General features: G+C 46.4%; 2 protein-coding genes across 2 annotated transcripts in view; one reads left to right on the forward strand and one right to left on the reverse strand.

Moving 5' to 3' along the window:
- The window catches only part of LOC308127967 (NACHT, LRR and PYD domains-containing protein 3-like), a 150702-nt gene that overhangs the window by 91392 nt on the left and 33479 nt on the right, over nucleotides 1-25831 (reverse strand). The window lies entirely within an intron of this gene.
- LOC308127971 (uncharacterized protein) lies at nucleotides 10193-20342 on the forward strand. The gene is given in 9 exon segments (XM_080493634.1): nucleotides 10193-10210; nucleotides 10326-10438; nucleotides 13244-13342; nucleotides 13417-14117; nucleotides 14121-14211; nucleotides 14596-14744; nucleotides 14873-14982; nucleotides 16694-16776; nucleotides 18976-20342. Coding segments are annotated over 8 exon segments (1437 nt in total). The 5' UTR covers nucleotides 10193-10210; nucleotides 10326-10332; the 3' UTR covers nucleotides 19074-20342.

The raw sequence follows: 25831 nt of genomic DNA on the forward strand, positions 1-25831 counted from the left end.
GTCTGGGCTCTGAGTGGAAGCTGAGGTGGTCATGTGCCTGGGCCTCCAGACTAATCCACTCCACTCCAAGTCCAAGTCCGAGTGTAAAACTCAGTCTCAGTCTCTCTCTTGGGGCTCTCTCTCTCTCTCTCTCTCTCTCTCTCTCTCTCTCTCTCGCTCTCTCTCTCTCGCTCTCTCTCACGGTGCAACCTCAGCTCCGCCCACTGCTCCCAGAGTCCAGATCCATATTTCACTTTCTCTTGTATTGTTTGATTGTACACTCATAGTGACAGGGCGTCTTTTCCTTCATAAATGAGTTCCCAGTCATCCGATTGTACCTCAATAACTAGTTTATCCAGGGATTCCTCTCTTCTGACTCATTTGTAATGATATCCATCTGTTGTCTCTTTTAATCTTTCTGTGGTTTTTATTGGAAATAGTAAAAAAACAAACAGACAGGAAATCACTGATATCATTGACTAATAAGCCCTTGTACGTTTTCTTCATTTGACTTTTATTTGCTGATTGTTTCATCTGAATGTTTAATCTGTTCCACCTCTTTAAGCTACATCAATAACCAATGTAATACGCCCCCTGGATTTGGTCACCACAGTCATACGGTCAAAGAGCAAGTCAGCCTCGCTGCTGCCCCCTGCTGGCCGCGCCCCGTCACTATCTATCAAATCCTGTTACAGAGTGCTCTGGTGTTTGTGGGAAAAAAACTTGAAACTGAGCAAGATGACTATTGCAGCAACACGTCATCAGTAGGATAAAACTAAGCTGTCTCTTGATGGTCTACGACAGGGTGTCCAAACTGGGTCAGAGAGTGCTGGTGTCCTGCATGTTTTAGTTCTCTGCCTGCTTCATCATACCTGAATCTAATGATGACGTCATCACCAAGGTTGTGAAAAAGAACAATAATGAGCCTTTCATCACAAAGTGGATGGGAGAGGCACCGGATGGAGATCAACGGAGATCAAAGCCGGAGGAAATCTTGGATCTGAGCATCTCCATGGCAAAAGGCACTGATCTCCTTTGATCTGATAGGAGATCAGCACTGGAGCCATGGAGACGCTCAGATCAAAGGAAATCAGCTTTGTAGAGTTGTCATGTGCTCTTACTCATCCTTACATTTTTCGAGAAATTTGTCTTCAATCACCTTTTCTCTATCTACACCCTCTACTTGAACCTTTACCTGTTTATTTATTTAATATTTTCCAAATATCATGATTTTGGTTTGACCTAGATTTAATGAATTAGATTTCATTTCTCTGAATGTATCTAGTATGTCGTTGAAGAGTTTTTCTAGGATTTGGGAGAATTGTGGGTATGTAGTTTGTGAAGTGTGTCTGTTTTCAATAAGGGTATCCTTACTGGAAGCCTGTTGAATGATACTATGTAGAACCTTCTATGTACTGCTGACATGGTCTTTATTGTTTTCTGGTACTTTCTTAAAATAATTCTTCTTACATTTTCTCATTATATGAGTGAACTTATTTTTACATTTCTTGTATTTATTTTCCATCTCCTTCGTTCTACATTTATTGGATTCTCTCTTGTCATGTATTCTTCTTCTTGGATGCATTTTTTAAGCCCTTTGTCATCCATTAAACATCTTTATATTTCACTTTCTCTTGTATTTATAAATGAGTTCCCAGTCATCTGATTGTACCTCAATAACTAGTTTTTTCCAGGGACTGCTCTGTTCTGACTCATTTGTGCTGATATCTATCTGTTGTCTGTTTTAATGTTTCTGTGGTTTTTATTGTAAACAGTAAAAAAACAAAAACAAACAGACATGAAATCACTGATATCATTGACTAATACATCACTTACTTTGATATTATCTATAACATGTGTAAATAAATTATGACCCTCCAAACGCCCCCCAGGAGGGAAAATAGAATATAAGTTTTTTTCAAATTAAAGTGACAATGAAAGTGAGAGCAGGAGTCCCCCCCTCACCTCCAGAGGAATATCGAGAGTGAGCTACCAGCAGCTTCTCTCTGTGGAGGAGAACATCAGTCCTCACCTCCAGAGGAACATAAGTCATGTCTGTATATTACATCCATCATCCATCCATCCGGAATGAAGCGCCTGTTCGTTACAGTGATATTTATGTTACCTCTTCAAAGTAGGGTTCAGAAAAGGGCTGTTGCATTGGCCAGGAATTGAACCCGGGCCTCCCGCGTGGCAGGCGAGAATTCTACCACTGAACCACCAATGCTCATATAGCAGCAGATTCCCACCAAGAGAGGTCATGTGATCCAACTGCTGTGCTGCGTGAGCTCCTCCCCCACAGTTGGAGTGACACTCCGCTGTGGTTACACAAGTGTATGTACAGAGTTTGGCTCCGCCCCTGAGAGACTTAGACAGTGGCTGAAATCATCTCCTTGTTAGTATAGTGGAGAGTATCCCTGCCTATCACGTGGGAGGCCGGGGTTCAATTCCCTGACAGGGAGAGCAAAACCTTTTAGTTTTGTGATTGAAAACCATGAGGTTCAGACTGGGAACGGCCCCTTCCAGCCATTCCAGCTGTTGCCAATGTGAACATAAAAGTTACACAGTAAGACTCTGGAGTCCATTGGTGGTTCCCTTTCTAGAACCTCATCACTGGACACTGGGTTCTGTGCACCTTTTTTTTAGGGACCGAGCCCAGAAGGGAAGCTGCCTGGAGGCGAGGACCCTATTGCATCTGTAGTGTTTCTTTCTTTCTTTGTTTCTTTTCCTGACGACATTGAACCCAAATTTGACCTAAACTTGTTCATCTAATTTGACACACTCATCAGGACTGGTGCAGTTTATAAGAAAATATAAAATATTAACCCACAAAGTGCCAAAATATGCTCTCTAGCGCCACCTACAGTCACTAAAATGACTAATGACCACCACAGCCATGGTGTGATCTCTCTAGGAATGTCGCAGAGAAATCAAACTAAAACTCATTTGATCATCTCATCAACACCTAAATATCACACAATGACACCCTGACCTAAGTCCAAAAGGAAGTCCGCAATTTGCTTTCGATTTGCCTTTCAAAATAAGATTGACACCCCAAATTTAATCTGGCTCTCCCTCAAACACTACCTCCTCTGAAGGTGAACATCATATCGGCTTCAAAACACTATTAACTGACAGAGGAGACGCTTCTGCTCAAAACTCTATACAACTTTGTAGTTACTCGAGTGGTTTGGATTTTATTTGCTTTCAAATATCACAATGTCGAATCCTGCTGCCTGTCGCCTCTTATTCAAATACTTCAGAAAACCAAACACCACGGCCAGTAGGAATGTCGTAGAGATCAAACCAAAACTCACTTGTTCGTCTCATCAAGATCTAAAAATCACGTGTTGACACCCCTCACCTAAATCCTACAGGAAGTCCACAATTTGCTTTTGTTTCCACACCTCAAACTTCAATATTCGCCATCAAACAGGAAGTCTGCTGTAAATACAGGTTTGTGTTTCCAGAAGAAAATTCAAGTGTGAATGCTAAAGGGGCTGAATAAAGCTGCTTTCTCCTTTGAATAAATCTCCTTTGATCTCAGCGTCTCAAGATATCTTAACATTGTTTTCTGACTTTTTATCAAAATGCAGTAAAACAAACTAACTCTTATTGTATTTTCTCATGAGTGGAACTAAAACTCTTCTGTAGTAACAAGTTACGAGTTTACGAGTTTCTTAAAGAAACAAACATATTCAACAATGTTTTTACAGTTTGGATGTGATATTATCAAATAGTTCTGTCAATTCTTAAAATAAAAGAAGTGACCCCAAGAAGTTTATGTTTTCTACTACATGAATTTATTGATTTTTATGTATGTATGTATGTATGTATGTATGTATGTATGTATGTATGTATGCATGTATGTATGTGTGCAGGAGGAGGTGCAGGAAGATGCACAGGAGGAGGTGCAGGAAGAAGCGCAGGATGTGTGCAAGAGGAGGCACAGGATTGTGCTGGAGGAGTTGCACGAGGAGGCGCAGGAAGAGGTGGAGGAAGTGCAAGATGTGTGCAGTAGGAGCTGCAGGATGTGTGCAGGAGGAGGTGCAGGATGTGAGCAGGAGGAGGCGCAGCATTGTGCGGGAGGAGGTGTAGGAGGATTTGCAGGAGGAGGTAAAAAGGAGGCGCAGGGGGAGGTGCAGAAGGAGGTGCAGGATGAGGCATAGGATGTATGCAGGAAGAGGCACAGGATGTGTGCATGAGGAGGTGCAGGAGGAGGTGCAGGAGAAGGCGCAGGAGGAGGTGCAGGAGGGAGTGCAAGAGGAGGTGCGGGAGGAGGTGCAGAATGTGTGCAGGAGGAGGCGTAGGAAGTGTGCAGGAAGGGGTGCAAGAGGAGGCACAGGAGGAGGTGCAGGACAAGGCACAGGAGGAGACGCAGGAGGGAGTGCAAGAGGAGGCACAGGATTGTGCTGGAGGAGGTGCACGAGGAGGCGCAGGATGAGATCGAGGATGTATGCAGGAAGAGGCGCATGAGAAGGTGCAAGAGGAGGCGCAGAATGAGGCGCAGGATGTGTGAACGAAGACGAGGAGGGAGTGTAGGAGGAGGGAGATGAAGAGGAGAAGGGGTGGAGGAGGTGCAGAAGGAGGTGCAATAGGAAGCGCAGGAAGAGGTGCAGGAGTAGGCGCAGGATGAGGCTTATGATGTGTGCAGGAGGAAGCGCAGAATGTGCAGGAGGAGGTGCAGGAGGAGGTGCATAAGGAGGCGCTGGATGAGGCGTAGGATGTGTGAAGGAGGAGGCGGAGGAGGAGGTGCAGAAGGAGTTACAGGAGGAGGTGCAGGTGACTGGCAGGATGTGTGCAAGAAGAGGCGCAGGAGGAGGTGCGGGAGGAGGTGCAGAAGGAGGCGCAGAAGGAGGCACTGGATGAGGCGTAGGATGTGTGCAGAAGGACGTGCAGGAAGAGGTGCAGGGTATGTGCAGGAGGAGGTGCAGGATTTGTGCAGGAGGAGGCACAGGAGGAGGTGCAGAAGGAGGCGCTGGATGAAGCGTAGGATCTGTGCAGGAGGAGGTGCAGGATGTGTGCAGCCAAGGGCGCAGGGGGAGGTGCAGGAGGAGGTGCAGGAGGAGGTGCAGGAGGAGGTGCAGGAGGACGCGCAGGATGTGTGCAGGATGAGGCGCAGGATGTGTGCAGCCGAGGGCGCAGGAGTAGGCGCAGAAGGAGGCGCAGAATGTGTGCAGGAGGCGGCCAAGTATTGTGCAAGGAGGCACAGGAGAAGACGCAGGTGGAGGTGCAGGATTGTGCAAGGAGGCACAGGAGGAGGTGCAGGAGGAGGCACCGGAGGAGGCGCAGGACGGGGTGAAAGAGGAGGCACAGGATTGTGCTGGAGGAGGTGCATGAGGAGGCGCAGAATGAGATCGAGGATGTATGCAGGAAGAGGCACATGAGGAGGTGCAAGAGGAGGTGAAGCAGGAGGTACAGGATGTGTGCAGGAGGAGGTGCAGGATGTGTGCAGCCGAGGGCGCAGGGGGAGGTGCAGAATTTGTGCAGGAGGAGGTGCAGGATGTGTGCAGGAGGAGGCGGAGGAGGAGGCGGAGAAGGAGGTGCAGGAGGAGGCGCTGGATGAAGCGTAGGATGTGTGCAGAAGGAGTTACAGTAGGAGGTGCAGGTGACTGACAGGATGTGTGCAGGAAGAGGCGCAGGAGGAGGTGCAGGAGGAGGTGCAGGAGGAGGCGCTGGATGAAGCGTAGGATGTGTGCAGAAGGACGCGCAGGAAGAGGTGCAGGATGTGTGCAGGAGGAGGTGCAGATGTGTGCAGCCGAGGGCGCAGGAGGAGGTGCAGAATTTGTGCAGGAGGAGGCACAAGAGGAGGTGCAGGATGTGTGCAGGATGAGGCGCAGGATGTGTGCAGCCGAGGGCGCAGGAGGAGGTGCAGAATTTGTGCAGCAGGAGGTGCTGGAAGAGATGCAGGAGTAGGCACAGAAGGAGGCGCAGAATGTGTGCAGGAGGCGGCCCAGGATTGTGCAAGGAGGCACAGGAGAAGACGCAGGAGGAGGTGCAGGATTGTGCAAGGAGGCACCGGAGGAGGCGCAGAATGGGGTGAAAGAGGAGGCACAGGATTGTGCTGGAGGAGGTGCATGAGGAGGCGCAGAATGAGATCGAGGATGTATGCAGGAAGAGGCACATGAGGAGGTGCAAGAGGAGGCGAAGCAGGAGGTACAGGATGTGTGCAGGAGGAGGCGCAGGACGTTTGCAGGATGAGATGCAGGATGAGGTGCAGGATGTGTGCAGGAGGAGGCGCAGGATGTGTGCAGGAAGGGGAGGAAGAGGAGAAGGGGGTGGAGGAAGAGGCACAGGAGGAGGCGCAGGATGTGTGCAGGAAGGGGAGGAAGAGGAGAAGGGGGTGGAGGAGGAGGCGCAGGAGGAGGTGCAGGAGAAGGCGCAGGATGTGTGCAGTAGGAGGCACAGGATGTGTGCGGGATGTGTGCAGGAGGAGGCGCAGGAGGAGGTGCAGGATTTGTGCAGCAGGAGGTGCAGAAGGAGGTGCAGGATGTGTGCAGGAAGAGGAGGAGGAGGTGGAGGACGAGGAGGAGAAAGAGGAGGAGGGGTGGAGGAAGAAGCACAGGAAGAGGCGCAGAAGGAGGCGCAGGAGGAGGTGCAGGAGGTATATAGGAGGAGGCTCAAGGTGTAAAATGTCTAAAAGCTGGATTTGGACCATAGATATGAAATGTTGTTACTAGAAGTGATGTTTGAATCACCACAGATGAAAATGTTCTTGTTTGTTCTTTTGGTTCCAACACAAGTTGAATCAATCACTGATTAGAAAGACTGAAGGTCCAGAACCTCCTGGAATAAAGACTCATTAAGTTACAGATCAAAGTGTGTCTCACTCTTTGATCTAAAACTTTAACAAGCACATCAACTTCCTGGAAATCCAGGCACTTCAAGGTGCAGTGGTGGATCCACTTGTGAAGAGAAGATGCTGGAACTAGACAGAACAATGGTTCTATGATTGGGACAGGCATTGATTGGTGCATGGGCTGGGAATTGAACCCGGGACTCTTGAGTGGGAGGAAAGAATTGTAGCATTGAAGCACCGAGGCCTTAAACAGAAGAAACAATGAAGAGAACTTCTGGACAAAACTAATGAAGATTTGGTTGAATTGCTGCAGTTCTGATTCCAAGCATGAGGACAGGAGGACAGTTTGGTGGACACATTAGTTCTTTCATTCCACAGTTTGTAGAAAATGTCTTCCTAAACAGTTTGAAGCTCAGAGTTTGCTCAGCGGTCAGTGTCAGATCACTCTTCCCACAGTAGTGAACCTTGAAAAGGTTTGAACAAGGTTTCCACACACAGAGCATCTGGAGCAGAGCTGAGGCTCATTGACACTGTCTCTCTTTTCATATCCTCAACAGTCCCACCCTGGAAATGTGAGCCCAGTTGATGTTTCCAGGGTGGAGCACCTGAGAACATGTTGAGCAACACCATGAGCAACCTGGACACCCCCATCAGCTGGGACGCTTCTCAGAGGAGACATGTTGAGTCCTGATGTGATGAGTCAGCACGGCCACACTGTACAAAGCAGCAGCATGATAAGAGACACTCAGCAGACCTTTGAGGACACAGTACAAATCCAGCTTTAATACATTTTACACCTCACTTGGTTTTGAGGGAATCACATCCAGAACAGGATGGAACACAGGAGCCATCTTGGATGGGTCTACTGTCCTTTACAGAGATCTGGAACCTTTTGCCTGTATTATTGTAGAATAATGTGAAGGTTAAAACAACAAGGGAAATGTTGTCTGTGAAGTTAGCTAAAGGGTTTTCAAGCTAGCCAGGAGTTGAACCTGGAACCTTCTCATCTGCAAGTGTGAATGCTGAAGGCTGAATAAAGCTGATCTCCTTTGATCTTAGCATCTCCATGTCTCCAGTGCTGATCTCTTATCAGATCAAAGAAGATCAGTGCCTTTTGTCATGGAGATGCTCAGATCAAAGATTTCCTCCAGCTTTGATCTCTGTTGATCTCCATCCGGTGCCTCCCCCATCCACTTTGTAATGAAAGGCTTGTTATTGTTCTTTTTCACAACTTTGATGATGAATGAGGTATGCTTAAGCAGGCAGAGAACTAAAACATGCATGTTCACTCTGGAGGTGAGGACTGATGTTCCCCTCCACAGAGAGAAGCTGCTGGTAGCTCACTCTCTATGTTCCTCTGGAGGTGAGGGGGGAACTCCTGTTCTCACTTTCATTGTCACTTTAATTTGAAAAAAACATATATTCTATTTTCACCAAGATGTTGGTGAGTTAGTTTTACCAGTAAATGGCTGCTCCATCCTCACTTCTCCCAGTCCACCAGGATCCTAAACCTGGTCTGAGTCCAGTATGACCAGTCCACCAGGATCTTAAACCTAGTCTGAGTCCAGTATGACCAGTCCACCAGGATCCTAAACCTGGTCTGAGTCCAGGATGACCAGTCCGCCAGGATTCTTCACACATTCACATTCATTCAGATGTTCTTTTGTTAACTTTATTAAATAGCTGATTTTCAGGAACAGTTTTGACAACTTCAGCTTTGGACAGCAGCTCATCATGTTCACATTCATTTCTCATCAGCAGATTCTCATGGGAAGGTTTGTTGGATTTTATTTTGGAAACCAGGCAACCTTATATTTGACTGACCCCTAAATATATATATTTTTTAATGTTTTTGGGGTAATTTTCAACAACCAGGGACATGACATAGAGAATCCAATCAATGATGAACGAAGGAGATGGAAAATAAATACAAGAAATGTAAAACAAAGTTCACTCATATGATGAGAAAATGTAAGAAGAATTCTTTTAAGAAAGTACCAGAAAACAATAAAGACCATGTCAGCAGTACATAGAAGGTTCTACATAGTATCATTCAACAGGCTTCCAGTAAGGATACTGTTATTGAAAACAGACACACTTCACAAACTACAGACCCACAATTCTCCCAAATCCTAGAAAAACTCTTCAACGACATACTAGATACATTCAGAGAAATGAAATCTAATTCATTAAATCTAGGTCAAACCAAAATCATGATATTTGGAAAATATGAAATAAATAAACAGGTAAAGGTTCAGGTAGAGGGTGTAGCTAGAGAAAAGGTGATTGAAGACAAATTTCTCGAAAAATGTAAGGATGAGTACGAGCACATTACAACTCTACAAAGCTGATTTCCTTTGATCTCAGCGTCTCCATGGCTCCAGTGCTGATCTCCTGTCAGATCAAAGGAGATCAGTGCCTTTTGCCATGGAGATGCTCAGATCCAAGATTTCCTCCGGCTTTGGTCTCCGTTGAAAGAGAACATAGCTGAAAGAGAATATGTCATATAATATGGAATAATAGATAAATGTGTCACAATAAATAAATATGTAATCGGTAAATATCTAACAATTATCTTCTATGTAATATTAAAGGTAACGATGTAAAAATAAATGAAGTATAATAGGTAAATATGTTATTGTGTGTAAATATGTTATTGTGTGTAAATATGTAAAAAAAAATCTAAATGTGTTACACAAAAAACTTATAACTTGTGCCCTAATGTACATGTTCATTGTACATAAATGTCACAATCTGTGTAAATAAATTACAGAACAGAGGAATCCCTGGAAAAACTAGTTGTTGAGTTACAATCAGATGACTGGGAACTCATTTATAAAGGAAAAGACGTCCTGTCACTATGAGTGTACAATAAGAAAGTGAAATATAAAGATGTTTAATGGATGACAAAGGTCTTAAAAAAATGCATCTAAGAAGAATACATGACATAGAGAATCCAATAAATGAAGAAACTCTCCGAAAATAGTGCGTCATACTCGGATACATCACTGAGGAAAAGACCCGGCCGGTATGGAGCTCATCTCCTCCGGAGCTTAACCAGGCTCTCCAGCCGGTCCACACTTAAGCACCCCCCCCCCCCCCCCCCCCCCTCGGACTAAACACTTCCAGCCCACTCCGCTGGAACACCATGCCCCTAGAGCTGAGGTTGCAGAGAGAGCGAGAGAGAGAGAGAGAGAGAGAGAGAGAGACGGAGACGGAGACGGAGACAGAGAGACACTTATACTTGGACTTGGTTCCACAGAGTCCTGCCCTTCACCTGGTTCCACGGCGGCCGCCCAGCTCTTGCTCCTCCCACTGACCAGCCCTCACATCCTGCCCCAGACGTCCTCTGGTGAAGGGGGGAGAGGTTTTCTACTCTTCAGACGCCTCGTCGGTCATTTCTTCTCTCTGGGATCGGCTCTTCAACAAGAGGTCTGCTTTCTTTCACTCATCAATATATCTGATATCACTAGAACCTAAGAAATCTATGTGATGATCTCACCTGTTCTATTTTTACTAATCTGTTGTACCTGACGGTGCTCTCCAGACAGAAGATGGCCGTGGTGTACCGGGCCTCCACTGATAGTACCATGGCTGGTGACGACAGTAAAATCGCCGACAAGCAGTTTTTCGGGGACGGCCAACACCTCAACTTTGCAGGTAAGAGTATAAATAAACTTGAAATGCAAAATATTGCTGATTGTGTCTGTTGAATCCTCAAGGAGGAACTGAAGTATTTTTCACTTCCTCCTTTATGTTAAAACTATGGGTTTAATTGGAAATGTACACATGCAGCAGTTTCATAGTACTGAACTGTACTGAACTGAACAGTAAAATAGAGTACTATTTGAGTTTATTTTTCATTTTGCATTGGACATTCTCACAGTCAAGCAAGTACAAAAAGATCCTCTTATGGAGGTAACTTCAGGGTAACTTCAGGGTAACTTCAGGATTAACTAAGGATTAACTATCATCAAGTGAACTTCATGATTAACACAGGTTTTCACTTATGGAGGTAACTTCAGGATTAACTCAGGTTTTCTCTTATCAAGTAAACCTCAGGATTAACTCAGGATTATTTATTATCAAGGTAACTTCATGATAAACTCTGGTTTTCACTTATGGAGGTAACTTCATGATTAACTCAAGATTAACTATCGTCAAGTAAACTTCAGCATTAACGCAGGTTTTCACTTATGGAGGTAACTTCATGATTAACTCTGGATTTACTCTTATCAAGTAAACTTCAGGATTAACTCTTATCAAGGTAACTTCAAGATTATCTCAGGATTTACTCTTATCAAGTAAACTTCATGATTAACTCAAGATTTACTCTAATCAAGTAAACGTCAGGATTAACTCTGGTTTTCACTTATGGAGGTAATTTCATGAATAACTTTGGATTTACTCTTATCAAGTAAACTTCAGGATTAACTCTTATCAAGGAAACTGCATGATTAACTCTGGATTTACTCTTATCAAGTAAACTTTAGGATTAACTCTGGTTTTCTCTTATCTAGGTAACTTCAGGATTAACTCTGGTTTTCTCTTATCTAGGTAACTTCAGGATTAACTCAGGTTTTCTCTTATGGAGGTAACTTCAGGATTAACTCTGGTTTTCTCTTCTGAAGGTAACTTCAGGATTAACTCTGGTTTTGGTGAAACCGAGTCCGTTTCTATTGTCCCATGAATTAATCTGCTCTAATCTCTAATCTCACCAAATCAGCATTAAGAAGTCAGGAATGTTCTGGCTTTGGCTGCAGCAGCAGTGTTGCTTTGAGCTGCTGGAGGTGTTTGAATTCTTCATAATCTCAGAGATTAACTGCTCCTCTATGGTAAAGTCAGCTGCTCTGCAGGGTTTCTCCCTCTGTGATTGGTCACACGCTGCAAGCTCCGCCCCTTTCATGTGAACGCTCTGATCCTGAAGGGAAAACTCTGGTTGAACTAGTGAGTTGATAACCTGCTTCATGGTAATGCTGATCAGGATCCAGAATGTCTGGGTTAGTTAATCTAGGTAACAAAGAGAGATCCTGGTTATGTTTATCTCAGTTCATAGTACAAGCCTCTGGTCATGTGACGTACCGTGTGTTCTATCCTGTTGGAAGGTTCCTCTGGTCATGTGACGTACTGTGTGTTCTATCCTGTTGGAAGGTTCCTCTGGTCATGTGACGTAGCCTGTGTTCCATCCTGTTGGAAGGTTCCTGTGGTCATGTCATGTACCGTATGTTCTATCCTTTTGGAAGGTTCCTCTGGTCATGTGACGTACTGTGTGTTCTATCCTGTTGGAAGGTTCCTCTGGTCATGTGACGTACTGTGTGTTCTATCCTGTTGGAAGGTTCCTCTGGTCATGTGACGAACCGTATGTTCTATCCTTTTGGAAGGTTCCTCTGGTCATGTCATGTACCGTGTGTTCTATTCTGTTGGAAGGTTCCTGTGGTCATGTGACGTATCGTGTGTTCTATCCTTTTGGAACGTTCCTCTGGTCATGTGACATATCGTGTGTTCTATCCTGTTGGGAGGTTCCTGCGGTCATGTGACGTACCGTGTGTTCTATCCTGTTGGAACATTCCTCTGGTCATGTGACGTACCGTGTGTTCTATCCTGTTGGGAGGTTCCTGCGGTCATGTGACGTATCGTGTGTTCTATCCTGTTGGAAGGTTCCTGTGTTCATGTGACGTATCGTGTTTTCTATCCTGTTGGAAGGTTCCTGTGGTCATGTGACGTACCGTGTGTTCTATCCTGTTGGAAGGTTCCTGTGGTCATGTGACGTTGCCTGTGTTCTAACCTGTTGGAAGGTTCCTGCGGTCATGTGACGTACCGTGTGTTCTATCCTGTTGGAAGGTTCCTGTGGTATGCCAGGCCTCTGTACAGACCTCTGGAGGTGTCATTTAAAATCAGAAACTGATTTCAAACACATTTTTTGGTCTGTGAGAGTAAACATCTGCACAGGAACCACAATGGGAACAAACACTGAACCGCTCTCCTTTCTAAATATAAAATCAAACTTCTTCTGATTTGGTTTTATTTTCCTGATGTTTCCTCCAGCGTGTGCCTGCAGGACGTCTAGATGAATAAATAGTTGTAAAATCACGTAGGAGAGGTTGTGCCGAGAAAAAGGGACAGCAAACATTGTTAAAGTTAAAAAGCTTTAAGTCGTAAAATCAATCGAAGTCAAAAGGGTTCAATCTGCTGTCATGTGACTAAATCAGGATCTAAATCCATCATATCCAGATGAAGTATTTTCCCAGTTTGAGGCGGGACGTCAGTTAAACCTGCTCATGGTGAAGAACTCACTCCTAAACATTTCAGTGGGGCCACATAACTTTAACACAACAGAGCCTCTGGATTCCTCAGGAAGTCCACGTGCACATTCACACTGACGTGTGCACTTTGCTCCGCGCTGCAACACCACCCTCCAAAACCACAACTTCCTCCCATGACTTGTGTTTCTGCTTCTCCATTCAGTGAAGAGATTGAGGAACAACCCGCTGAGGGTCACCACGGTTTGCCTGGGGCTGCTCTGCCTTCTCCTGCTGGCCGCCATCATCGGGCAAAGCCTCCTCTGTGAGTCCGTCTTCCTGGATTCACCCTCAGACGGTTGTCCCAGAGTCCCTAACATGGTTCCCTCTCCTTGACAGATCAGAACAAGAACCGAGGGCATGAGGAGACAGTGAAGGCCATGGCTGATGACAAAGAGACCCTGCAGCAGAGCCTGAGAATGGCTCTCGTGGCCAAAAAGGCGATGGAGGTGCAACGCGACGACTTCCAACGACTCTACGATTTCACAGTGACGTTCCAGAAGCAATTGCAGACCAACAACGTGGTACTCAGTGAGGAGACGGCAACCCTGAAAGCTGCTAAGGGCCAGTTAGAGAGCAGCAACGCAGCCCTCACCAAAGAGCTGACGGAGACCAAGACGCTGAAAGAGGAGGTGGAGTCCAACAGCAACGCCCTGAACGCAGCCAAGCAGCTGCTGCAGAACCGGTACGACGCCGCCGTCAAGAACAGGGACGACCTGCAGCAAAGCTACAACTCCGTGGTCAAAGACAGGGACAACCTGCAGAACAAATTCAACAACGTGAGCAGGTCCAGGGAGCAGCTGCAGCTGAAGTACAATGACTTTATAGGGAGGGTGGAGCAACTCCAGGACAGCTACAACGTGACCAGCAGCAAGAAAGAGCGGCTGGAGAGCAGCCACCAGAACCTCACCCTCCACAAGGACCTGCTGGAGGCCAGCTGCGCCCTGCTGAAGAGAGCCGAAGACGAGCTGCGGGCGTCCTATCAAGCGCTGCTGAAGGACAAACAGGAAGTGGAAAGCAGGCTCAGTGGCATCACGGCATAGAGGGACCAGCTGAGGGGGAAAGGAGACAACCTGATGGTCCAGATCAACCAGCTGCAGAACCAGCTCTACAAACTCAACGCAAGCATTCAAGGTAGGATGGGAAAAGACAGGCACCGTCCCAGGGCTCTGTACGGGTCCACCTCCAGCCTGTACCTCTGGCGGTGGTTCCCTGACCTCGGGGCAGGGAACCACCTCCAGCCTGTACCTCTGGCGGTGGTTCCCTGACCTCGGGGCAGGCGCAGGAAAAGCAGAACAGGGATCATGATGCTGCACATCAAAGACAAAAACCACTGAAACCAGGAAATCTAGTGTATGTCCCAGACTACATATGTACCTTTCATCTTCAGCTTATAATCTGGAAGGTTTAGGGATCAATATGCTTTATGTGCTGAGATAGTCTCGGGTGGTACGGGTTGAAAACCAGTTGCTTGTTACAGTACCAGTGATTGGTTATTGATCCACTCCTGCTTTACAGCCACACAGAAGCAATGCCCGTCAGGCTGGCAGAAGTTTCAGAACAGCTGCTACTACAAGTCTTCAATTAACACGACCTGGGAGAGCGGGCGGCAGTTCTGCCAGGGCAAACAGGCCGACCTGGTGACCATCAAGAGCCGAGAGGAAATGGTAGGGTTCTCCACGTGGACTGCTCTGTCTGCAGGAAACTGAATGTGTCCATTGGTCACCATGAGTGTGTGTGTGTACTTTGTGTTGTCCAGACCTGAACAGGAACTGTTGTGTCTCTTCTGTGGCAGGAATTCATCAGTAAACTGTTCAGCGGAAGTTCTGAGGTCTGGATCGGACTGAGTGACAGTGGAGTGGAGGGAGAGTGGAAATGGGTGGATGGATCCGACCTGGAGTTAACGTAGGGAATCCCTCATGATTCTATCAAGACTTCTACTTCTACCTCTACTTCTACTCCTACTTCTACTTTTACTTTTACTTGTACTTCTACTCCTAGTTCTACTCCTAGTTCTACTTCTAGTTCTAGTTCTAGTTCCACTTCTACTTCGAGTTCTACTTCTATTTCTCCTTCGAGTTCTACTTCTATTTCTAGTTCTACTCCTCCTTCTCCTCCTCCTCCTCCTCCTCCTCCTTCATCTTCTTGAATGATTTGACCTGATGAGGAGGCAGTCATTTGATTTGACGAGTTGAGGAAGTAGTGAGTTTACCTGATCTCATGAGAAGGTAGTGATTTGATTTGATTTTACCTGATGAGGAAAGATATGAGGAGGCAGTGATGAGGAGGCCGTGATGAGGAGGCACTGATTTGACCTGATGATGAGGAAGATATGAGGAGGCAATGATGAGGAGGCCATGATGAGGAGGCACTGATTTGACCTGATGATGAGGAAGATATGAGGAGGCAATGATGAGGAGGCCATGATGAGGAGGCAGTGATTTGTCCTGATGATGAGGAAGTGATGAGGAGGCAGTGATTTGATCTGATGAGGAGGAAGTGATGAGGAGGCAGTGATTTGTCCTGATGATGAGGAAGTGATGAGGAGGCAGTGATTTGATCTGATGAGGAGGAAGTGATGAGGAGGCAGTGATTTGATCTGATGAGGAGGCAGTGATGAGGAGGCCGTCATGAGGAGGCAGTGATTTGACCTGATGAGGAGGAAGTGATTTGATCTGATGATGAGGCAGTGATGAGGAGGCAGTGATGAGGAGGCAGTGATTTGATCTGATGAGGAGGAAGTGATTTGATCTGATGATGAGGCAGTGATGAGGAGGCCGTGATGAGGAGGCAGTGATTTCATCTGATGAGGAGGAAGTGATTTGACCTGATGAGGAGGACGTAGTGATTTGATCTGATGAGGAGGACGTAGTGATTTGATCTGATGAGGACGACGTAGTGATTCGATCTGATGAGGAGGCAGTGATTTCACCTGATGAGGAGGACGTAGTTATTTGATGTGATGAGGAGGCAGTGATGAGGAGGCTGTGATGAGGAGGCAGTGATGAGGAGGCAGTGATTTGGCCTGGTGAGGAGGACGTAGTGATTTGATCTGATGAGGAAGCAGTGATTTGATCTGATGAGGACGTAGTGATTTGATCTGAAGAGGAGGCAGTGATGAGGAGGCAGTGATGAGGAGGCAGTGATTTGATCTGATGAGGAGGAAGTGATTTGACCTGATGAGGAGGACGTAGTGATTTGATCTGATGAGGTTGATGCAGTGATTTGACCCGATGAGCAAGCAGTGATGAGGATGCAGTGATGAGGAGGCAGTGATGAGGAGGCAGTGATGAGGATGCAGTGATTTGATCTGATGAGGATGATGCAGTGATTTGACCCGATGAGCAAGCAGTGATGAGGAGGCAGTGATGAGGAAGCAGTGATGAGGAGGCAGTGATGAGGATGCAGTGATTTGATCTGATGAGGAGGCACTGATGAGGATGCAGTACATATACCACGTATAGATATTGTGTACTCATTGTGATACATATACCACGTATAGATATTGTGTACTCATTGTGATACATATACCACGTATAGATATTGTGTACTCACTGTGATACATATACCATCCTCTGAAGTTCTGCAGACTCCTAACAGGTGTTCCTGTCCTCAGGTTCTGGGGTAAAGACCAACCCAACAGCTACAATGGCAGGAACCAGGACTGCGTGGAGATCTGGCACCAGACCAGCGGGACCGGTGAGTGGAACGACTTGATCTGCACCGTTAAGCAGTACTTCATCTTTGAGATGTAGCCTCTCTGCAAACAGAAGACTCATCACTCCACACAAACCACTGCTCATGGACACAGTACTGCGTTACAATGCAGTATAGTATAGCATTACAATGCAGTATTGCATTACAATGCAGCATAGCATTACAATGCAGTATTGCATTACAATGCAGTATAGCATTACAATGCAGTATTGCATTACAATGCAGTATTGCATTACAATGCAGTATAACATTACAATGCAGTATTGCATTACAATGCAGTATAACATTACAATGCAGTAATGCATTACAATGCAGTATAGCAGTATTACATTACAATGCAGTATTACAACAGACACTTGCTTGCAGGCTTTGCGTTGCTCAGGTTTATACCTTCTTTTCCAGATGTGCCCCTCTGTTACCAGGAATATGTGGTGCCATGTACACATCGTGCTTGTTTACTTCAACAAAGCTGATTTTCTCTGATGTCATCACTGCTTTTGGAAATACTGTGCAGTGCGATGGTGCAACGGCCTCATGTGGGGATTGTGGCTTTAATACGACCTCAGGCAGCATGAGGCCCAACTCAGCAATAACACCAGGGGTGCAAAAGCGCATAAACAACAGTAAATCCAATTTTTGTAGGCATTTTTTTTTTTATTCTTAACACCGCTCCGCCCGGGGCTTGAACTGCGTCTGGGGGGAGCAGTCGCCCCGTCCCTCTTCCAACATGCCGCACCGCGCACATCGTTCGGCCCTCGTTCCCCTGTGTCAATGCCTCAACGCAGTGGACGCGCGACGGGTGGGAGGGGGGGATTTCGCCGCTCGCCGCTGCGTGTGGTTCTCACGGGGGTTGTCTTTCGTCGGGTGGAACACGGGTCGGTGAGTGGAATATGTTAACCTGGATATGCACAAATTCGCAATTATTTCCGCCTCAACAAAGGCACATTTAATTACCGTAATGTTGCCAATAGATGCGCACCCCAAGGCATCCTCTGCACGTCTATTGAAAACAATACGGTATATTTTTAAAGACAATCAGACCTTGAAGCCCTCGCGGGCCACATAAAATAACGTGGCGGGCCACATTTAGCCCGCGGGCCTTGAGTTTCACACATGTGCACTAGAGGGTAGTAGTGCTCTGAAAGCTCTCAGTGACCAGAGGGTGTCTTCACTTCACACATGAACCCACTCACTAGGGCAGTAGTGCTCTGAAAGCTCTCAGTGACCAGAGGGTGCCTTCACTTCACACATGAACCCACTCACTAGGGCAGTAGTGCTCTGAAAGCTCTCAGTGACCAGAGGGTGTCTTCACTTCACACTGGAACCCACTCACTAGAGGGTAGTAGTGCTCTGAAAGCTCTGAATGGTTCTTCCTCCTGCACACATCCGTTACTCACATCTTCACTTCCTGTACAAAGAAATACAATAAGTCTGAACTTACTACGAGCAAGAAACTCAAATTCTTTACTTTGAAATGAACTTTTAATAAAACCTCTCCTGTTCTATATTATTCTCTCTACCTGTTGCTCTGTTCTATGTTCTACGTTATTCTCTCTACCTGTTACTCTGTTCTATGTTATTCTCTCTACCTGTTACTCTGTTCTATGTTATTCTCTCTACCTGTTGTTCTGTACTATGTTCTATGTTATTCTCTCTACCTGTTGTTCTGTACTATGTTCTATGTTATTTTCTCTACCTGTTGCTCTGTTCGATGTTATTCTCTCTACCTGCTCACTCCCTGCTCTCTGTAAGTATGGATGCTCACTGTGACATGTCACTTTTATTGATAAGTATCAAATGTTCATAAAAAATTGTTTTATACAAGTGGTTCTGTTTTGTGCTGTTTTGTTTTGTTGTCTTGTTCTTTCACAACATGTTGAGTTCTAATGTCTGGAAGGTTTTGAAGCAACAATGAATCTTTCCTGAAATGACTAATATAATGTCAGTGTGTATTACTTCAAAACTCTAGTAGTGTCTTGCTTGTGTTTGAGTATTGAAACGTCTTTATGTGTGTACGTTTGTTTTAAGAAGAGCAGTGCACTAATGTTTCTTTCAGATTGGACCGTCAGTCCACCAGGTGGGGAGACAACAGTGGAAGAGGACTCTTGTCTTACAGTCTCTGTCTGTCAAATACTATTAATGTAGCATTGGAAAGATCATTTTTCTGTCTGTCTTTTCCAGAGGACGCGTGTGAATCAGTTGTTGGTGACTGCAGACGTGCAGCAAAGTGGGTTCAGGAGATCATGGAGCAGGAACAGGCCCTTCAGTACTGGACATGAGGGAGCAGGAACAGGCCCTTCAGTACTGGACATGGAGCAGGAACAGGACCTTCAGCACTGGACATGGAGCAGGAATAGGCCCTTCAGTACTGGACATGAGGGAGCAGGAACAGACCATTCAGTACTGGACATGGAGCAGGAACAGGCCCTTCAGCACTGGACATGGAGCAGGAACAGGCCCTTCAGTACTGGACATGAGAGAGCAGGATCAGGCCCTTTAGTACTGGACATGGAGCAGGAACAGGCCCTTCAGCACTGGACATGGAGCAGGAATAGGCCCTTCAGTACTGGACATGAGGGAGCAGGAACAGACCCTTCAGTACTGGACATGGAGCAGGAACAGGCCCTTCAGCACTGGACATGGAGCAGGAACAGGCCCTTCAGCACTGGACATGGAGAAGGAACAGGCCCTTCAGCACTGGACATGGAGAAGGAACAGGCCCATCAGTACTGGACATGGAGCAGGAACAGGCCCTTCAGCACTGGACATGGAGCAGGAACAGGCCCTTCAGTACTGGACATGAGAGAGCAGGATCAGGCCCTTTAGTACTGGACATGGAGCAGGAACAGGCCCTTCAGTAATGGACGTGAGGGAGCAGGAACAGACCCTTCAGTACTGGACAGGGAGCAGGAACAGGCCCTTCAGTACTGGACATGGGGGAGCAGGAACAGGCCCTTCAGTACTGGACATGGAGCAGGAACAGGCCCTTCAGTAATGGACGTGAGGGAGCAGGAACAGACCCTTCAGTACTGGACAGGGAGCAGGAACAGGCCCTTCAGTACTGGACATGGGGGAGCAGGAACAGGCCCTTCAGTACTGGACATGGAGCAGGAACAGGCCCTTCAGTAATGGACATGAGGAAGCAGGAACAGGCCCAGGTTGGTCTGCAGTACAAAGTCTCGTGTAGCAAAGTATTCCTGGACGAGTCAGAAAATAAATCACTTTTCCAGCTACTCAAATTTGTTTTTTATAATATTGGACATGTGGACATTTTGTTAAGAAATCGTTGACAAAAGACATTATCAGGGACATTGCGAATGCCACACAGATGACTGAATAAAGAACTCTGAGCAGAGTGGAGCAGTGGGGGCCTGCTGGGCCCAGAACCCAGAGCTCCATGGATCCAAACCTTCCTCTGCTACTGACACTTTCTCTACTATGTCTTCCAGAACTTTCCCAGGGAGGCTGTGAAGTGTTATACCCTGATGGTTCTATCTGCTAACTCTGTTTGGTGATGTCATAGTGATGTCATAAAAGAATGGAAAAGCTCAAAGTCACAACATTTCTTTCTTCAATTTATCTCCACTCTCTCTCTCTCAGTAACAACATTTCACATATACAAATATACAAATCCAGCTTTTAGACATGTTACACCTCACTTGGGTTTGAGGGAATCACATCCAGAACAGGATGGAACACAGGAGCCATCTCGGATGTGTCTACTGTCCTTTACAGAGACCTGGAACCTTTTGCATGTATTATTGTAGAATAATGTGAAGGTTCCAACAACAACAAGGGAAATGTTGTCTGTGAAGTTAGCTAAAGGGTTATCAAGGTAGCCAGGAGTTGAACCTGAAACCTTCTCTGGTACATCCAGTAGCATTACTGGTGTGTGAGCCCCAAAACTCTTTCACATGTTGCATGTAGCATGTAGCATGTAGCATGTAGCATGTAGCATGTAGCATGTAGCATGACACAGAGTTACGAGCTGAGCAGTTTTACTGAGTGACATCATTCTACCTCTGGTGGTCCAAATGTCTCTGGTGGACAAGTTGCTGGTCTTGGACGGACTCTCTTTTTCCTACTCTTGATATTTTGTCTTGGTCTACTTTTGGCACTCATTCATACAGACCATGTTAACGTCATTTAAATACTTCATATTAGTCTTGAGTCTGCTTTTAAATTCCGTAGCTCTTATTTCTCAAACTCATAGAGCAGAGGTCTCCAATCCTGGTCCTGAGGACCCCTGTCCTGCATGTTCTAGTTCCTCCCTGCTTCAGCATACCTGAATCTAATGATGATGTCATCACCAAGGTTGTGAAAAAGAACAATAACGAGCCTTTCATTGAAATCAGGTGTGTTGAACCTGGGAGGAGCTAAACTTATTATTATGCTCGTCCACAGCCTGGTAATAGAACAGTAAAAAAAAGAAAGAATGAAAGAAAAACAACATTAGCACAAGCAAAAACATAAGATTTAAGTAGAATAGAAGATGTTAGTGAGACCGACCTCTTGCTCAGGTGCTGCTGGACACATAGCTGGTGGCCCAGGAGGAGGATCAGCTGAAGCAGTGGAGACAGAGGTTGTGATGGTGGCGGGGAGAGGAGCAGCAGAGGTGGTGCTGGAGGTGGAATGTGATCCACCACAGTGCTGTTACACAAGACAAGATGAGCATTAGAAATCTACCACTGGAATGAAATAATAACAATGTCACTCTATGTTACTCATGGATTAACAAGAGTGCCTCCGCCTGTCTGTCATATTGTGTCTGGCTCCTGGCAGGTGGAGCAGAAGTTGGAGCAGCAAGTGGGGCAGTGGGAGCAGCAGAAGGAGCAGTGGGTGGAGAAGTGGGGGCAGCAGGTGAAGCAGAGGGAGTAGTGGGTGGAGCAGTGGAAGCAGCAGGTGAAGGAGAGGGAGTAGTGGGTGGAGCAGTGGGAGCAGCAAGTGGGGCAGTGGGAGTAATGGGTGGAGCAGTGAGAGCAGCAGGTGAAGCAGAGGGAGTAGTGGGTGGAGCAGTGGGAGCAGCAGAAGGAGCAGTGGGTGGAGCAGTGGGAGCAGCAAGTGGGGCAGTGGGAGCAGCAGAAGGAGCAGTGGGAGCAGTGGGTGGAGCAGTGGGAGCAGTGGGTGGAGCAGAGGGAGCAGCAAGTGGGGCAGTGGGAGCAGCAGAAGGAGCAGTGGGTGGAGCAGTGGGAGCAGCAGGTGAAGCAGTGGGTGGAGTAGTGGGAGCAGCAGAAGGAGCAGTGGATGGAGCAGTGGGTGGAGCAGTGGAAGTAGCAAAAGTAGCAGTGGGAGCAGCAGATGGAGCAGCAGATGGAGCAGCAGATGGAGTAGAAGGTGGCACTGTAGCAGTGGCGACAGCAGTGGTGGCAGTGGGAGGGAGAGGTGGAGCAGAGGCTGGGCTGCTCCAATCCACAGTCTGAAAAATATTCCAAGACAAATAAAGTTCCCACTTCAAAAGAATCCTTCCTAAAATGAAGTTTAGAATCTTACAAAGGTTTTTCACACCAGAACATTCTACTTAGAGAAAGTGGAGTGGCCAGCAGAGGAGCTGGAAGGTGGGTGGAGCAGGGAGGTATGGGGCGGAGGAGGTGGGATCAGATGCAGGAGCTTGTTGAGAGGTGGGAGTTCCAACAACACAGGCTGAGGAGGTGATGGAGGCTGCTGATGGCTGAGATGATGGAGCTGTCATGTCTAAAGTCAGCACCATCCCCACTGTTGGAGCTCCTTCCTTCAAATAGATTCAAACAAAGAAACACTGGGAGCGCTTCATTTTGGCACCTTGCCATCCTGACCCTGTCTGGCCATTGGAGGGCTCTAAACTCACACAGGAGGTCAAAGGTCACTTCTCTTGCTGGTGAATAGTGATTAATACTAACCTGGAATGAAGCTCTGGAGGTGGAGGAGGAAAGATTCCAGTGATGTGGACCCCCTGGCACAGCGGGATTTAGGGAGAATGAGTCCCTCCTTGGTGGAGGTCCAGCCTCCCTCTGTGTAGAGCAGCACACCCGCTTGGTCCTCAATGCATTTGACGTGCCTCTTCTGGACTCTCCAGATGTTCTGCATCCTCTCCTGGTCCAAGAGAGGCACACCAAGAAGCTCTCTGCCCTTCACGCCCATCAGCTGATGGAGCAGCCCCTCCATCAGCTGATGAAGCAGCCCCTCCCTCCATCATGAGGACAGAGTGGGACACCCCTCTTGTCTGTCCTCCTGCAGAGCAGAGCCAGGTCCTCTTTGAAGATGTGCTGCTCCACCAGGGAGCTCTTCTCTCCTCAGCTGCTCCCTCTTGGCTCTGCAGCAAGGAGACATCACTGCTGTCCCAGGACAGTTTGGACATGAAGGTGGGGTAAAGGGGGTGGGCCTCATTTCTACACCCAGATGCCAGCCGCCGCATGAAGTGGTCAATGTCCAGTTTGACCAGCACATCTGGCCGCCCGCCAAACCTGTCTTTCACTTTGCTTTGTCCTCCTTGTGCTGTGCAGCAGTCAGTGTCCACATCCAGGAGAGGAGGAGGAGGAGGAGGAGGAGGAGGAGGAGGAGGAGGAGGAGGAAGAGGAGGAGGAGGAGGAGGAGGAGCCACTCCAGCATCACTGGATGAGACCAGCAGCCATGATGTCCAGCCTGGAATCCTCCTGAGCAGTCAGGACACTGAGGGGGGGGCTGGACTGGAGGCCCAGGCTCCACCACCTCAGCTTAATAGTCACTTTACTTTGATAGAAAATCTGATTTTCACCTTGATTTTCACTTTAATTAAAAAAAACCTCCCATTTCCACTTTCATGTTCACTTTAATTTGAAAAAAACATTTATTCTATTTTCACCTACATGTTAGTTAGTTAGTTAGTTAGTTTTAGCAGTAACCGGCTGCTCCACCCTCACTTCTCCTTCAGCCGGCCTCCTGGAGGTCGTTTGGAGGGACTCACCAGCGCCATCTAGTGTCCCTGAGACGGTGGTGCCTGTCCACACCAAGCCTTTCTGACGTCCGTCTGCAGCTCTCCTCTGGCCTCCATGATGTCACTCTCCTCTGGCCTCCATGATGTCACTCTCCTCTGACCTCCATGATGTCACTCTCCTCTGACCTCCATGATGTCACTCTCCTCTGGCCTCCATGATGTCACTCTCCTCTGACCTCCATGATGTCACTCTCCTCTGTGTGCTGCTCTTCTTCTATTAAGCTGCTGGAACTTACATTTCCCTGACGGAGTCGTCTCAAGGGATTAATAAAGCTGAGTCTAAAGTCTAAAGTCTAAAGTCTAAACCTCCTCCAGTCGTTCTCTTACTGCTTGATGTGAATCTTTAGCTGCTGGATTAACAAGGACTGTTTAGGATGAACTATTTCTAGATGATATATTCTCTCATCTTCTCTCATCTTCTCATAACACCGTGTCAGCAGTTTACCATGCTACCTGAGATGGAGTGATAAGGAGACGTCCTGATTTTAAATATTCTCAGGAATTGAATCTTCAAAAAACATCAATGTCCACAACTTGATTGAGCAGTTCATGTGGGACAATAGTAGTAATAGTTCCATTAATTGTTTATCCACCGATGACTAGATAGATCGATCATTTATGATCATTAAGGACCTCAAGCAAGATGACATGACTCATGAGCTAATATTATGAAAAGGGAAAAATCTACTGAAAATCTAAATAAATATGATCAAACATTGATCATTTCCTTTCAAATATCTAGTGTAGAAATTAAAAACTGAGATCAAACCACTAATATTCCTCACTAAGCTGCTGCTGTGTGTGATATTGTCACAACGTAGACAACCTAAAAAATACTCCACAGAACAGGTTGAAAACAGTCCAGAAACAAAATACCCTCCATGTTTTGTCAATGGTTGCTCATATCTTTATTTTAACCTTGTTTCAATGTCTTGTCAGGGAGTTCCAGGTGGTTCTAGATCTTCTTCTCTAGATTCTGTGTTTTGATTCAAACCAGGAAATGTATAAAAAAGTCTGAGCTCAATCCAAGTTTCCCTCCAGAGACACAAACCCTGCTTCTGTGTGCGGTGGATAAACCAAACCCAGTCAGAACAATGGAGATCCTGCTCCAGTCACATTCATGTGTTCATTCCCACTTTTCCATCCCTGTTCTGTGGAGCTGGATTTGAGGGTTCCAGATGGTTTCCAGCAGTCTGCGCTGACGATCAACCTCCTCCTCGTGCTGGACGATCGTTGGTTCAAACTCTCCCAAAGCCTGAACTGAACTCCTTGTTGCTGCAGGAGATGAAATGTTTCCTCTGTGAGACACGACAACACAGCCGAGAGAGTCCAACAAGCTCCAAACAGTAGTGGTGGGCGGGGCCATCTGAAATATCCACATATCCACAGGAAAGGTTAGTAGTACTGATCAATACTTGCGTGGCTCTGAACGCTCCTCGAACTGACGTCACTCGTGCTGCTCCGCCCCTCCTTTTCCTGTTTCCGGTCTGACGTCACGTGATCGCTCCGGATTTTTTATAAAAAAAATTTTAAATTAAACTTTAACAAACATTCCAGACAATGATAATAACTTTGATAATACACTCCAACATAAAAGACATACACACACCAACTAAACAACAATAACATAAAACTGAAAACAAACAAACAAACAAAAACAAAAAAACATAAACTCAGGGTTTTCATTGAGTTTACATTCTTTTACAAAATTATATAATCTTATACTATTTTTCTTCTTCATAAATTTAAGTGATTTAAAGTACAGACAAAGCTCTTTGTGAAGAAAGTTTAAATTTGTCTTGGACTTCATATATTTGTTTTTGTGAATGAAAAACGTCCCCATCATCAGTAAAACATTAAAAGTTGGTCTTGCAGGCTGTCGGCGAGAACTATTCCAGATAAAACATTCTCTTTGTCCAGATGAGATGGGGATGCACATTTAGATCAACACCAGAAATGAAAGTACTCCCAGAAAGTACTCACAAATATAATCCCTCCAGAGTTCCAAAGGAGATCCCAGAGCAGCAGGTAGTGTGGCCGAGTGGTCTAAGGCGCTGGATTTAGGCTCCAGTCTCACAGGAGGCGTGG

This window comes from Lipophrys pholis (genome assembly GCF_963383615.2).
Source record: "Lipophrys pholis genome assembly, contig: SCAFFOLD_35, whole genome shotgun sequence".
Lineage (NCBI taxonomy): Eukaryota > Metazoa > Chordata > Actinopteri > Blenniiformes > Blenniidae > Lipophrys > Lipophrys pholis.